This window comes from Mauremys reevesii, linkage group 22 (assembly GCF_016161935.1).
Source record: "Mauremys reevesii isolate NIE-2019 linkage group 22, ASM1616193v1, whole genome shotgun sequence".
Taxonomy (NCBI): Eukaryota; Metazoa; Chordata; order Testudines; family Geoemydidae; genus Mauremys; species Mauremys reevesii.
In genome coordinates, this window is record NC_052644.1 from 20,625,257 (window position 1) to 20,640,786 (window position 15,530).

Here is a 15,530-nt window from a genome sequence, read left to right on the forward strand (position 1 = left end):
ACCTCCCCTCCCCCAGGCCTAGCTCATGTTACAGTCTGCATACCTGCCTCTCACCTAAAATCCTCCCTGCTCTCCCATCCTCCCTGCTCTCCCATCCCCCACATAGACAGTCCCTACTCCACCACACCCTCCTGCCTCTGTCTTTCCTCTCTCTGCCTCCCCCTGTTCCTGCCATCTCTGCCCCTTCTCAACGGGACTGTCCCCCTGCCAGCTCTGTGCCTGGCGCCTTCGATGACACAGCTCGGCCACCGGGTGCCTTTCTACTGGCTCCCGCTCGCTGGGTCCCTGCGTTTCTGGTGCTGGTTGGTACCTTGCTGGCTGCTGGTGTCTCTCCCCGGCGCTGGGCAGCCTCCCTCCAAACTCTGTCAGCCGTTTCCACCAGCAGCGCTGGGGCGGGGGAGGAGCTGCTGGCTGCTGTCCCACGCTGGTTTCTTTCTCTCCCCACCACAAAAAATCCCACCCCAGGCTCGAGCTCCCCCCACTTCCCCTGCCTGGGAATCCCTGGGGTCTCCCCACAGCCAACGTGTGCAGCTCCCACTGCTCTGTAACCTGACAGCCCCTAGCTGAGGTGAGCATAAGACAGGCAGCCCTGGAAGGCAGTCAGGCTGGGGGTGGGGCTGGCTGGGCAGTGACCCCCCCATATGAAATGAATCTGGGGGGTGTTCAGATGGGGCATTCACTGTGGGGATCTGCCCCCGGTCCCACCCAGGCAGCCCTTCGTGGCTCCCCCTGTCCTGGGAATTTCTCAGCAGATTCAGCTCCCTTCTGCGTAGGAATCATATGGGTGGGAGGATGGCAGTGGGAGGGGCCTTCCTGCTGGGGAGGGCGCTTTGAGGTCATTGGGAGAGCCATGCCCTGCTGAAATGATCAGCAGCGGAAGACGTAAACGTGCTGTCATCGCAACGGTCATCATTAGGTGCCAGAGTCAACAGCATGTCACTCTGGATCGGTGGGTTCAAGTGTTCACACCACCTCTATCTGGACTGAGAGGTTCCAGGGTTAATGCCCCACTGGGCAGCACCCCAGCGAAGGGGAACCCTGCTTCTGAGCCATTTCCCCAGGCTGGCTGTAAGCTCAGGCTGACAAATGGGATACACGGGGTCGTTATTCCCGGCGCTGTTCTCCCACGGAGATACGCACCAAGCCGTGCCCCACACGGGTGGCTTTGTGGTGCCTGTGGGCAGAACAACATCCCGATTTGTGGGGTCCCCAGAGTGGGGCTGTTTCCAGGGCTGGTTTGATGGTGATTCCCCCCCGCCAGCCCCGGTACCTGGCCTTGTGGTGCCTGGGCGGGTGGAAGCCGGTGTCATTCCCGGCTGAGTCAGGTCGTTTCTGCCTGTGGGAATAGAACCGCCATGTGTCAAGAGCGGGGCTGAGAAAGCTGGAGCACGGGCATCCTTGGTTCGTTATACAGGGAACTTTCCTCCCCACAACCAGCAATGGTTGCTCTTCCCCGGGCTGAGCCAGCGTCCCTGGGGAGAGGATGGGACCCAGGCATTCAGGTCGGCTCAGCACCCCCGGGATCCCAGAATGGGGAGGATCAGCCCAGCGAGACCCTGAGCGCAGATACAGCCCCTGCCTGGCCCCACGGAAACCGGAACCAAAATCATCACTGACTAGTATTAATTACTAGGTGCCCCTGTCCTGGGCCAGCTCCCCTGTGTGCTCGGAGCTGTACGGACACACGACACAGAGACGGTCCCTGCCCCAGCCAGGTGCCATTCACACCTGGAGTCACTGCGGACCAGGTCTGGGTGCAGATGTTCCTATTTGGGAGGAGGAACGTCCCTGTATCTGTAGAGCTACAGGGGAGCTTGTCTAAGAGCTGGGGCTGTATCAAACCAGGGGCTCTAATACCGACAGCCCAGACTCGCTCTGAGATCACCGGTGGGGGTTGGGAATAGGGTGAGCAGATGTCCCGATTTTATAGGGACAGTCCCGATATTTGGGGCATTTTTTTATATGGGCTTCTATTACCCACCACTCCCCTGTCCTGATTTTTCACACTTGCAGTCTGGTCACCCTAGCCTGGAACCACACGGGGTTCATCATTTTGGGTCCAGTTTTCACGTAGACAAGATCTTAGTCCGTCTTTCTATCCCTCACCAGACGTGCTCCCATCTGTCCACCGCCCTACGTTCCCATGGACCCACATTCCAACCGACCCGTGACCGTCCGTCCCCATGGATCTGTCCATCGCCCTCTATCTAGCAGAACTAAACCCATCAATTCTCTCTGCAGGGACCATCTCTCGCCAAACGGCCCGAATGGCCCCGTGGGCGTCTGAGCCGGGAACCCTGTTCCCTGGGGGGTGAATTGTTCCATTTCTCCCGCTCACCTTTTACATCTGGCTCCGTCGTGGTGGGATTCAGCTGCTTGGGCCCAGCTGAGGTGGTTCCTTCTGTGGGATGAGAACGAGCGTGAGCTGGGATGGGGGAGGGAGGAAACCGAGCACCCATCCAGCAGCCCTGAAAATCCAGGGGCTGCTGCTCCCCCCTGGCTGAGGAACCCCCCAGTGACTCCGTCCATGCTCCCCATCTGGGCGTCCCCTCTGCTGGGCCCAGGGTTCAGGGTAGAGCTTGGCTCTGAGCATCCCATTGGGGCCAAGACCATCTGAGGGTCTGGCTCTGGGTGGGGCTGGGAACGGGGACATGGAGCCAGGCCCCTCACCTGCTACCACCAGCTCCATGGTGTCACTGGGGCTTTGACCAGATGGGCGGGTCACACTTGGTGCGATATCGGCAGCTGTAGCTCCCTGCGTCTCCCCAGTCTGTGGGGCCCACAGGGTGGGGCTGTGCATTGGGGGGAAGTTCTCCCAGGCCCTGTCCCCACCAAGCCAATCTGGCATCTGTCCAGTGACCCCCCCGATATGAAATGAGTCCGGGGGTGTTCAGATGGGGCATTCGCTGTGGGGATCTGCCCCCGGTCCCACCCAGGCAGCCCTTCGAGGCTCCCCCTGGGGGCGGCTCCTTGGGCAGCACATACCTGTTTTTGGGGTGGTTGATGGCGATTCACTGCCCTTAGACTCGGTATCTGGCCCTGCGCTGCCTGAGTAGGGGGAAGTCGGTGCTGTTTCTGACTGAGTCGGGTCGGTTTCCCCTGTGGGAATAGAACCAACGTCTGTCAGGGTAGGGCACAGGGGTGAGAAAGCTGGAGCCCTGGTGTCTGTGGTGAGTTATACATGGACCCCTTCTCCTAGCTGGCAATGGCGGCTCTTCCCCGGGCTGAGCCGGCGTCCCTGGGGAGAGGATGGGACCCAGGGATTCGGGTCGGCTCAGCGCCCCCGGGATCCCAGAACGGGGAGGATCGGCAAAGCGAGACCCTGAGCGTAGATATAGCCCCTGGCTCATGGGATGAACTGGGACTGTTCTTACTGTGGCCTGTGAGTGCTGAGTGGGGGGTGTTGGCCTGGGAGGATGGTCTGCATTGCGGGATGAGAGACTGGCCTTGGGGGAGGATACCTAAGTCTGTAAGTGAGAACCCAGGAAGGGGTTAGAGGCCAGGTGACACCTCTGCCCGGGAAGCTGAACAAAGGTTTGGGGAAGAGACTTAGGAGAGGGAGAGGGTTTTCAGGAGGTGGATGGGGAATGGAGGGAAGGGCAGACAGGGCTCTGACCCCCCAGGGGAGCTGTGGTGCTCCTGGGACCCCAAGATGGACCTAACTGGGGAGGAGCCTGTCGTCCGTACCTGCAAGACCTGTCTGGGACTGTGTTCCTGTCACCTAAATAAACCTTCAGCTTTACTGGCTGGCTGAGAGTCCTGGTGATCACAGGAAGCCGGGGGTGCAGGGCCCTGACTCCCCCACACTCCGTGACAAGTGGCTCTACGGAAACTGGCACCAAAATCATTGCTGACTCGTATTAATTACCAGGAGCCCTTGTTCTGGGCCAGCTGCCCTGTGTGCTCGGAGCTGTACGGACACAGGACACAGAGACGGTCCCTGCCCCAGCCAGGTGCCATTCACACCTGGAGTCACTGCAGAGCAGATCTGGGTGCGGCTGTTCCTATCTCCTCAGAGGCGGCTCTAGGCACCAGCAAAGCAAGCTCCTGCTTGGGCAGCCCATTTGCAGGGGCGGCAGGGATCCAGCATGGGAGCTGAGAACCAACAGGGGGCTCTGGGAGCTGTAGTTCCTTGCTTAGCTCCCTGCCTATAGAGCCAGCCCTGGAGCAGGGTAAGAACTACATTTCCCAGCATTCCCTTGGCCACTACCAATTGGAAAGGAAGGAGAGGGACCTCATGCAGCAGCGTGCTGTGAGTGCTGTGAATGGTAGGGAGACCATATTTTAACATTCAAAAAACAGGACACTCCACGGGGAGGGTAGCCCCACCCTGCCTCCATCTACTCCCTTCGAATGCCCTCCAAAGAAACCCCAGCCCATCCAACCCCCTGGCTCCCTGTCTCCTGATCACCCTCTCCCAGGACCCCTGCCCCTAACTGCCCCCCAGGATCCCACCTCCTAATCTAAGCACCGCTGGTCCTTGTCCCCTGATCACCCCCTCCTGGGACACCTGCCCCCAACTTCGCCCCAGGACTCCACTCCCTACCTGTCCCCTGACAAATCCCTGGGACTCCCATGCTTATCCAACCGCTGCCTGTCCCCTGACTGCCCCCCCAAACCTCCGCGCCATCCAACCCTCTTGCTCCCTGTCCCTTGACTGCCCCCCAGAACTCCCTAACCCTTCTCCAACCCCCCAGCCCTTTTACCGTGCCACTCAGACCAGTGTGTCTGGCTTCCTGCAGCTCCAGACACGCTGCAGCATAGATGCTGCCGTGCTCCCCCCCTCCCCAACACCCAGCACCTGCCTTCCAGATTTGAACACCTCAAAATTCACGAGTGCTCAAGCTCAGTATGGGAACCAATCCTGTCTGTGTTTTCTGCCTGCTGAATGACCCGCCCTGGGAGTGAGTTACCAGTGACCCAGGGCTGTGGCAGAAGGAGAGTGCAGGTGGAGGGGGGGAGAGCCCAGGGCTGGGGTGGCAGGAGGTGTGTGGGGGCACTGGTGGGAAGGAAGGGGGGAGCCCAGGGCTGGGGCGGCAGTGGGGTGGGTAGGGGGGAAAAGGGGAAGCCCAGTGCTGGGGTGGCAGGGGGTGTGGGTAGGGGGAGGAGCCCAGGGCTGGGACGGGGGTCAAAAAATCCCACCCCAGGCTCGAGCTCCCCCCACTTCTGCTGCCTGGGAATCCTTGGGGGTCTCCCCACAGCTGGTGTTTCCAGGCTGCTTCTGAGCAACCAACGTGTGCAGCTCCCACTGCTCTGTAACCCGACAGCCCCCATCCCAGGTGGGCATCACACAGCCGGCCCTGGAAGGTAGTCACAGGCTGGGGGCAGGGCTGGCTGGGCAGCCCCTGGGCCCGACTCCTCTGTGCACCCCCAGAGCAGGGAAGGCCGGGACAGGATCCCCCTGGGACAGGCCCCTGCTCTGCAGCTTCTCTGGGGGCAGGGATCCCCCGTCCCTTGGCCTGGAGCCTCTAGCAGCTGCTGCTGTCCCCTTGCTGGGGAACCCACCAGTGATTCTGTCCCTGCCCCTCAGCCGGTCGTCTCCTTAGCTGGGCCCAGGACTCAGGGCAGAGCCTGGCTCTGAGCGTCCCATTGGCGCAGACACCCCTGATCAGGGGCGTGCAGAGGAATAAAAATGTGGCCGCTTTTGGGGGAGCACTTTGTGTGACCCCCAGGCAGAGGAGCTGGCTCTGCTCCCCGGAGGAGTTCTGTGCTCCGGCCCCACTGATTCGGGGGGGCCCTGTGCCTTCTTCCCCCCTTTCACATGCCCCTGCCCCTGCGGCGATTATGGGGATGCTCAGCTTCAGTTCTGATCGCCCTGGGAAGCAGCACCAGGCCGTGAGCGGCTGGTTCAGTACTTCTGCCCCAGCCCCTCCCCCTTGAGGGCCCAGGGACCCACAGCAGAACAGTATATGGGGCTAGTGGGAGGGGCAGGAGCAGAGGGGATTCTGGGTAATACTGGTCGGCGGTTCACTCCCAATGGCAGAGGGCTGTACTTGGGTGGGGGCAGGGTGTGTGGGGGGATGTACCTCAGGCCCCATGTACCCTGTGAAACCAGCTGGGCCCGGATCCTGCAGCACCCCCAGACTTGGGTCCTGCCCCTGTCCTGGGAATTTCTCAGCAGCTTCAGCTCCCTTCTGCGTAGGAATCATATGGGTGGGAGGATGGCAGTGGGAGGGGCCTTCCTGCTGGGGAGGGCGCTTTGAGGTCATTGGGAGAGCCATGCCCTGCTGAAATGATCAGCAGCGGAAGACGTAACCGTGCTGTCATCGCAACGGTCATCATTAGGTGCCAGAGTCAACAGCATGTCACTCTGGATCGGTGGGTTCAAGTGTTCACACCACCTCTATCAGGACTGAGAGGTTCCAGGGTTAATGCCCCACTGGGCAGCACACCAGCGAAGGGGGAGCCCTGCTTCTGAGCCGTTCCCCCAGGCTCGCTGTAAACTCAGGCTGACAAATGGGATACACGGGGTCGTTATTCCCGGCGCTGTTCTCCCACGGAGATACGCACGAAGCCGTGCCCCACACGGGTGGCTTTATGGTGCCTGTGGGCAGAACAACATCCCGATTTGTGGGGTCCCCAGAGTGGGGCTGTTTCCAGGGCTGGTTTGATGGTGATTCCCCCCCGCCAGCCCCGGTACCTGGCCTTGTGGTGCCTGGGCGGGTGGAAGCCGGTGTCGTTGCCGGCTGAGTCAGGTCGTTTCTGCCTGTGGGAATAGAACCGCCGTGTGTCAAGCACGGGGCTGAGAAAGCTGGAGCACGGGCATCTATGGTTCGTTATACAGGGAAATTTCCTCCCCACAACCAGCAATGGTTGCTCTTCCCCGGGCTGAGCCGGCGTCCCTGGGGAGAGGATGGGACCCAGGCATTCGGGTCGGCTCAGCACCCCCGGGATCCCAGAATGGGGAGGATCAGCCCAGCGAGACCCTGAGCGCAGATACAGCCCCTGCCTGGCCCCACGGAAACCGGAACCAAAATCATCACTGACTAGTATTAATTACTAGGAGCCCCTGTCCTGGGCCAGCTCCCCTGTGTGCTCGGAGCTGTACGGACACACGACACAGAGACGGTCCCTGCCCCAGCCAGGTGCCATTCACACCTGGAGTCACTGCGGAGCAGGTCTGGGTGCAGCTGTTCCTATTTGGGAGGAGGAACGTCCCTGTGTCTGTAGAGCTACAGGGGAGCTTGTCTAAGAGCCGGGGCTGTATCAAAACAGGGGCTCTAATACCGACAGCCCAGACTCGCTCTGAGATCACTGGTGGGGTTTGGGAATAGGGTGAGCAGATGTCCCGATTTTATAGGGACAGTCCCGATATTTGGGGCTTTTTTTTATATGGGCTTCTATTACCCACCACTCCCCTGTCCTGATTTTTCACACTTGCAGTCTGGTCACCCTAGCCTGGAACCACATGGGGTTTATCATTTTGGGTCCAGTTTTAACATAGACAAGATTTTAGTCCGTCTTTCTATCCCTCACCAGACGTGCTCCCATCTGTCCACCGCGCTACGTTCCCATGGACCCACATTCCCACCGACCCGTGACCGTCCGTCCCCATGGAACTGTCCATCGCCCTCTATCTAGCAGAACTAAACCCATCAATTCTCTCTGCAGGAACCATCTCCCACCAAACGGCCCGAATGGCCCCGTGGGCATCTGAGCCGGGAACCCTGTTCCCTGGGGGGTGAATTGTTCCATTTCTCCCGCTCACCTTTTCCATCTGGCTCCATCGTGGTGGGATTCAGCTGCTTGGGCCCAGCTGAGGTGGTTCCTTCTGTGGGATGACAACGAGCGTCAGCTGGGATGGGGGAGAGAGGAAACCGAGCAACCAGCCATCGGCCCTGAAAATCCAGGGGCTGCTGCTCCCCCCTGGCCGGGGAACCCCCCAGTGACTCCGTCCATGCTCCCCATCTGGGCGTCCCCTCTGCTGGGCCCAGGGTTCAGGGTAGAGCTTGGCTCTGAGCATCACACTGGGGCCAAGACCATCTGAGGGTCTGGTTCTGGGTGGGGCTGGGAACGGGGACGTGGAGCCAGGCTCCTCACCTGCTACCACCAGCTCCATGGTGTCACTGGGCTTCGACCATATGGGCGAGTCCCACTTGGTGTGATATCGGCAGCTGTAGCTCCCTGTGTCTCCCCAGTCTGTGGGGCGCACAGGGTGGGGCTGTACGTTGGGGGGAAGCTCTCCCAGGCCCTGTCCCCACCAAGCCAATCTGGCATCTGTCCAGTGACCCCTCCCATATGAAATGAGTACGGGGGTGTTCAGATGGGGCATTCGCTGTTGGGATCTGCCCCCGGTCCCACCCAGGCAGCCCTTCGTGGCTCCCCTTGGGGGCGCTCCTTGGGCAGCACATACCTGTTTTTGGGGTGGTTGATGGCGATTCACTGCCCTTAGACTCGGTATCTGGCCCTGCGCTGCCTGAGCAGGGGGAAGTCGGTGCTGTTTCTGACTGAGTCGGGTCGGTTCCCCCTGTGGGAATAGAACCAACGTCTGTCAGTGGTAGGGCACAGGGGTGAGAAAGCTGGAGCCCTGGTGTCTGTGGTGAGTTATACACGGACCCCTTCTCCTAGTCGGCAATGGCGGCTCTTCCCCGGGCTGAGCTGGCGTCCCTGGGGAGAGGATGGGACCCAGGGATTCGGGCCGGCTCAGCGCCCCCGGGATCCCAGAACGGGGAGGATCGGCCCAGCGAGACCCTGAGCGTAGATACAGCCCCTGGCTGGTGGGACAAACTGGGACTGTTCTTAGTGTGGCCTGTGAGTGCTGAGTGGGGGGTGTTGGCCTGGGAGGACGGTCTGCATTGCGGGATGGGAGACTGGCCTTGGGGGAGGATACCTGAGCCTGTAAGTGAGAACCCAGGATGGGGTTAGAGGCCAGGGGACACCTCTGCCCGGGAATCTGAACAAAGGCTGGGGGATGAGACTCTGGAGAGGGAGAGGGTTTTCAGGTGGTGGCTGGTGTCATGGAGGGAAGGTCAGACAGGGCTCTGACCCCCGAAGGGGGCTGTGGTGCTCCTGGGACCCCAAGATGGACCTAACTGGGGAGGAGACTGTCGTCCATACCTGCAAGACCTGTCTGGGACTGTGTTCCTGTCATCTAAATAAACCTTCTGCTTTACTGGCTGGCTGAGAGTCCTGGTGATCACAGGAAGCCGGGGGTGCAGGGCCCTGACTCCCCCACACTCCGTGACAAGTGGCTCTACGGAAACCGGCACCAAAATCATTGCTGACTCGTATTAATTACCAGTAGCCCCTGTTCTGGGCCAGCTGCCCTGTGTGCTCGGAGCTGTACGGACACAGGACACAGAGACGGTCCCTGCCCCAGCCAGGTGCCATTCACACCTGGAGTCACTGCAGAGCAGGTCTGGGCGTGGCTGTTCCTATCTCGTCAGGGGCGGCTCTAGGCACCAGCAAATCAAGCTCCTGCTTGGGCAGCCCATTTGCAGGGGCGGCAGGGATCCAGCATGGGAGCTGAGAACCAACAGGGGGCTCTGGGAGCTGTAGTTCCTTGCTTAGCTCCCTGCCTATAGAGCCAGCCCTGGAGCAGGGTAAGAACTACATTTCCCAGCATTCCCTTGGCCACTACCAATTGGAAAGGAAGGAGAGGGACCTCATGCAGCAGCGTGCTGTGAGTGCTGTGAATGGTAGGGAGACCATATTTTAACATTCAAAAAACAGGACACTCCACGGGGAGGGTAGCCCCACCCTGCCTCTATCTACTCCCTTCGAATGTCCTCCAAAGAAACCCCAGCCCATACAACCCCCTGGCTCCCTGTCTCCTGATCACCCTCTCCCAGGACCCCTGCCCCTAACTGCCCCCCAGGATCCCACCTCCTAATCTAAGCACCGCTGGTCCTTGTCCCCTGATCACCCCCTCCTGGGACACCTGCCCCCAACTTCGCCCCAGGACTCCACTCCCTACCTGTCCCCTGACAAATCCCTGGGACTCCCATGCTTATCCAACCGCTGCCTGTCCCCTGACTGCCCCCCCAAACCTCCGCGCCATCCAACCCTCTTGCTCCCTGTCCCTTGACTGCCCCACAGAACTCCCTAACCCTTCTCCAACCCCCCAGCCCTTTTACGGTGCCACTCAGACCAGTGTGTCTGGCTTCCTGCAGCTCCAGACACGCTGCAGCATAGATGCTGCCGTGCTCCCCCCCTCCCCAACACCCAGCACCTGCCTTCCAGATTTGAACACCTCAAAATTCACGAGTGCTCAAGCTCAGTATGGGAACCAATCCTGTCTGTGTTTTCTGCCTGCTGAATGACCCGCCCTGGGAGTGAGTTACCAGTGACCCAGGGCTGTGGCAGAAGGAGGGTGCAGGTGGAGGGGGGGAGAGCCCAGGGCTGGGGTGGCAGGAGGTGTGTGTGGGGGCACTGGTGGGAAGGAAGGGGGGAGCCCAGGGCTGGGGCGGCAGTGGGGTGGGTAGGGGGGAAAAGGGGAAGCCCAGTGCTGGGGTGGCAGGGGGTGTGGGTAGGGGGAGGAGCCCAGGGCTGGGACGGGGGCCAAAAAATCCCACCCCAGGCTCAAGCTCCCCCCACTTCTGCTGCCCGGGAATCCTTGGGGGTCTCCCCACAGCTGGTGTTTCCAGGCTGCTTCTGAGCAGCCAACGTGTGCAGCTCCCACTGCTCTGTAACCCGACAGCCCCCATCCCAGGTGGGCATCACACAGCCGGCCCTGGAAGGTAGTCACAGGCTGGGGGCAGGGCTGGCTGGGCAGCCCCTGTGCCCGACTCCTCTGTGCACCCCCAGAGCAGGGAAGGCCGGGACAGGATCCCCCTGGGGCAGGCCCCTGCTCTGCAGCTCCTCTGGGGGCAGGGTTCCCCCCTCCCTTGGCCTGGAGCCTCCAGCAGCTGCTGCTGTCCCCTTGCTGGGGAACCCACCAGTGATTCTGTCCCTGCCCCCCAGCCGGTCGTCTCCTTAGCTGGGCCCAGGACTCAGGGCAGAGCCTGGCTCTGAGCGTCCCATTGGCGTAGACACCCCTGATCAGGGGCGTGCAGAGGAATAAAAATGTGGCCGCTTTTGGGGGAGCACTTTGTGTGACCCCCAGGCAGAGGAGCTGGCTCTGCTCCCCGGAGGAGTTCTGTGCTCCGGCCCCACTGATTCGGGGGGCCCTGTGCCTGCTTCCCCCCTTTCACATGCCCCTGCCCCTGCGGCGATTATGGGGATGCTCAGCTTCAGTTCTGATCGCCCTGGGAAGCAGCACCAGGCTGTGAGCGGCTGGTTCAGTACTTCTGCCCCAGCCCCTCCCCCTTGAGGGCCCAGGGACCCACAGCAGAACAGTATATGGGGCTAGTGGGAGGGGCAGGAGCAGAGGGGATTCTGGGTAATAGTGGTCGGCGGTTCACTCCCAATGGCAGAGGGCTGTACTTGGGTGGGGGCAGGGTGTGTGGGGGCATGTACCTCAGGCCCCATGTACCCTGTGAAACCAGCTGGGCCCGGATCCTGCAGCACCCCCAGACTTGGGTCCTGCCCCTGTCCTGGGAATTTCTCAGCAGCTTCAGCTCACTTCTGCGTAGGAATCATATGGGTGGGAGGATGGCAGTGGGAAGGGGCCTTCCTGCTGGGGAGGGCGCTTTGAGGTCATTGGGAGAGCCATGCCCTGCTGAAATGATCAGCCTGAATTTCCTGACTGACAATTTATATCCGTTTGTCCTCGTGTCCACATTAGCACTGAGCTGAAATAATTCCTCTCCTTCCCTGGTATTTATCCCTCTGATATATTTAAAGAGTGCAATCATATCTCCTCTTATCCTTCTTTTGGTTAAGGAAAACAAACCGAGCTCCTCAAGTCTCCTTTCATACGACAGGCCTTCCATTCCTCGGATCATTCTAGTGGCCCTTCTTTGTACCCGTTCCAGTTTGAATTCATCCTTCTTAAACATGGGAGACCAAAACTGCACACAATACTCCAAATGAGGTCTCACCAACGCCTTATATAACGGGACTAGCACCTCCTTATCCCTACTAGAAATACCTCGCCTAATGCAGCCCAAGACCGCATTAGCTTTTTTAACATCATCACTGACTAGTATTAATTACTAGGAGCCCCTGTCCTGGGCCAGCTCCCCTGTGTGCTCGGAGCTGTACGGACACACGACACAGAGACGGTCCCTGCCCCAGCCAGGTGCCATTCACACCTGGAGTCACTGCGGAGCAGGTCTGGGTGCGGCTGTTCCTATTTGGGAGGAGGAACGTCCCTGTGTCTGTAGAGCTACAGGGGAGCTTGTCTAAGAGCCGGGGCTGTATCAAACCAGGGGCTCTAATACCGACAGCCCAGACTCGCTCTGAGATCACCGGTGGGGGTTGGGAATAGGGTGAGCAGATGTCCCGATTTTATAGGGACAGTCCCGATATTTGGGGCATTTTTTTATATGGGCTTCTATTACCCACCACTCCCCTGTCCTGATTTTTCACACTTGCAGTCTGGGCACCCTAGCCTGGAACCACACGGGGTTCATCATTTTGGGTCCAGTTTTCACGTAGACAAGATCTTAGTCCGTCTTTCTATCCCTCACCAGACGTGCTCCCATCTGTCCACCGCCCTACGTTCCCATGGACCCACATTCCAACCGACCCGTGACCGTCCGTCCCCATGGATCTGTCCATCGCCCTCTATCTAGCAGAACTAAACCCATCAATTCTCTAGCATGGACCATCTCCTGCCAAACGGCCCGAATGGCCCCGTGGGCGTCTGAGCCGGGAACTGTTCCCTGGGGGGTGAATGGTTCCATTTCTCCCGCTCACCTTTTCCATCTGGCTCCGTCGTGGTGGGATTCAGCTGCTTGGGCCCAGCTGAGGTGGTTCCTTCTGTGGGATGAGAACGAGCTGGGATGGGGGAGGGACGAAACCGAGCACCCAGCCATCGGCCCTGAAAATCCAGGGGCTGCTGCTCCCCCCTGGCCGGGGAACCCCCCAGTGACTCCGTCCATGCTCCCCATCTGGGCGTCCCCTCTGCTGGGCCCAGGGTTCAGGGTAGAGCTTGGCTCTGAGCATCCCACTGGGGCCAAGACCATCTGAGGGTCTGGCTCTGGGTGGGGCTGGGAACGGGGACGTGTAGCCAGACCCCTCACCTGCTACCACCAGCTCCATGGGGTCACTGGGCTTCGACCAGATGGTCGGGTCCCACTTGCTGCGATATCGGCAGCTGTAGCTCCCTGCGTCTCCCCAGTCTGTGGGGCCCACAGGGTGGGGCTGTGCATTGGGGGGAAGCTCTCCCAGGCCCTGTCCCCACCAAGACAATCTGGCATCTGTCCAGTGACCCCCCCCATCTGAAATGAGTCCGGGGGTGTTCAGATGGGGCATTCGCTGTGGGGATCTGCCCCCGGTCCCACCCAGGCATCCCTTCGTGGCTCCTCCTAGGGGCGGCTCCTTGGGCAGCACATACCTGTTTTTGGGGTGGTTGATGGCGATTCACTGCCCTTAGACTCGGTAGCTGGCCCTGCGCTGCCTGAGTAGGGGGAAGTCGGTGCTGTTTCTGACTGAGTCGGGTCGGTTCCCCCTGTGGGAATAGAACCAGCGTCTGTCAGGGGTAGGGCACAGGGGTGAGAAAGCTGGAGCCCTGGTGTCTGTGGTGAGTTATACACGGACCCCTTCTCCTAGTCGGCAATGGCGGCTCTTCCCCGGGCTGAGCTGGCATCCCTGGGGAGAGGATGGGACCCAGGGATTCGTGCCGGCTCATCGCCCCCGGGATCCCAGTAAGGGGAGGATTGGCCCAGCGAGACCCTGAGTGTCGATACAGCCCCTGGCTGGTGGGACGAACTGGGACTGTTCTTAATGTGGCCTGTGAGTGCTGAGTGGGGGGTGTTGGCCTGGGAGGACGGTCTGCATTGCGGGATGGGAGACTGGCCTTGGGGGAGGATACCTGAGCCAGTAAGTGAGAACCCAGGAAGGGGTTAGAGGCCAGGTGACACCTGTGCCCGGGAAGCTGAATAAAAGGCTTGGGGAAGAGACTCAGGAGAGGGAGAGGGTTTTCAGGTGGTGGCTGGTGTAATGGAGGGTAGGTCAGACGGGGTTTGACCCCCCAAGGGGGCTGTGGTGCTCCTGGGATCCCAAGATGGACCTAACTGTGGAGGAGCCTGTCGTCCGTACCTGCAAGACCTGTCTGGGACTCTGTTCCAGTCTGCATACCTGCGTCTCACCTAAAATCCTCCCTGCTCTCCCATCCCCTACATAGACAGTCCCTACTCCACCACACCCTCCTGCCTCTGTCTTTCCTCTCTCTGCCTCCCTCTGTTCCTGCCATCTCTGCCCCTTCTCAACGGGACTGTCCCCCTGCCAGCTCTGTGCCTGGTGCATTCGATGACACAGCTCGGCCACCGGGTGCCTTTCTACTGACTCCCGCTCGCTGGGTCCCTGCGTTTCTGGTGCCGGTTGGTACCTCGCTGGCTGCTGGTGTCTCTCCCCGGCGCTGGGCAGCCTCTCTCCAAACTCTATCAGCCGTTTCCACCAGCAGCGCTGGGGCGGGGGAGGAGCTGCTGGCTGCTGTCCCCCGCTGGTTTCTTTCTCTCCCCACCACAAAAAATCCCACCCCAGGCTCGAGCTCCACGCACTTCCCCTGCCGGGGAATCCCTGGGGTCTCCCCACAGCCAACGTGTGCAGCTCCCACTGCTCTGTAACCCAACAGCCCCTAGCTGAGGTGAGCATAAGACAGGCAGCCCTGGAAAGCAGTCACAGGCTGGGGGTGCGGCCGGCTGGGCAGTGACCCCCCCATATGAAATGAATCTGGGGGGTGTTCAGATGAGGCATTCGCTGTGCTCAAATTCACGAGTGCTCAAGCTCAGTATGGGAACCAATCCTGTCTGTGTTTTGTGCCTGCTGAATGACCTGCCCTGGGAGTGAGTTACCAGTGACCCAGGGCTGTGGCGGAAGGAAGGTGCAGGTGGAGGGGGGGAGAGCCCAGCGCTGGGGTGGCAGGAGGTGTGTGTGGGGGAACTGGTGGGAAGGAAGGCGGGAGCCCAGGGCTGGGGCGGCAGTGGGGTGGGTGAGGGAACTGGAGGGGGGAAAAGGGGAAGCTCAGTGCTGGGGTGGCAGGGGCGGTGGGTAGGGGGAGGAGCCCAGGGCTGGGACGGGGGGCAAAAAATCCCGCCCCAGGCTCGAACTCACCCCACTTCTGCTGCCCGGGAATCCTTGGGGGTCTCCCCACAGCTGGTGTTTCCAGGCTGCTTCTGAGCAGCCAACGTGTGCAGCTCCCACTGCTCTGTAACCCGACAGCCCCCATCCCAGGTGGGCATCACACAGCCGGCCCTGGAAGGCAGTCACAGGCTGGGGGCAGGGCCAGCTGGGCAGCCCCTGGGCCCGACTCCTCTCTGCACTCCCAGAGCAGGGAAGGCCGGGACAGGATCCCCCTGGGACAGGCCCCTGCTCTGCAGCTCCCCTGGGGGCAGGGATCCCCCCTCCCTTGGCCTGGAGCCTCCAGCAGCTGCTGCTGTCCCCTTGCTGGGGAACCCACCAGTGATTCTGTCCCTGCCCCCCAGCCGGGCGTCCCCTTAGCTGGGCCCAGGACTCAGGGCAGAGCCTGGCTCTGAGCGTCCCAT

General features: G+C 60.8%; 1 protein-coding gene across 17 annotated transcripts in view; it reads right to left on the reverse strand.

The window, feature by feature from the left end:
- The window catches only part of LOC120388244 (immunoglobulin superfamily member 1-like), a 218,529-nt gene that overhangs the window by 17,636 nt on the left and 185,363 nt on the right, over positions 1 to 15,530 (reverse strand). For 11 of the 17 annotated variants that reach the window (XM_039509930.1, XM_039509934.1, XM_039509944.1 and 8 more), the window contains 8 exons: positions 13,382 to 13,495; positions 12,742 to 12,822; positions 8,354 to 8,467; positions 7,709 to 7,771; positions 6,641 to 6,706; positions 2,986 to 3,099; positions 2,339 to 2,401; positions 1,271 to 1,336 (listed from right to left, as the gene is read on the reverse strand). The exons of 1 other annotated variant lie outside the window; for it this stretch is intronic. In XM_039509930.1, coding sequence (XP_039365864.1) covers positions 1,271 to 1,336; positions 2,339 to 2,401; positions 2,986 to 3,099; positions 6,641 to 6,706; positions 7,709 to 7,771; positions 8,354 to 8,467; positions 12,742 to 12,822; positions 13,382 to 13,495 — 681 coding nt within the window. The remainder of the gene's footprint in view (positions 1 to 1,270; positions 1,337 to 2,338; positions 2,402 to 2,985; positions 3,100 to 6,640; positions 6,707 to 7,708; positions 7,772 to 8,353; positions 8,468 to 12,741; positions 12,823 to 13,381; positions 13,496 to 15,530) is intronic. 5 more of the 17 variants (XM_039509931.1, XM_039509937.1, XM_039509939.1 and 2 more) reach the window with 5 other exon arrangements.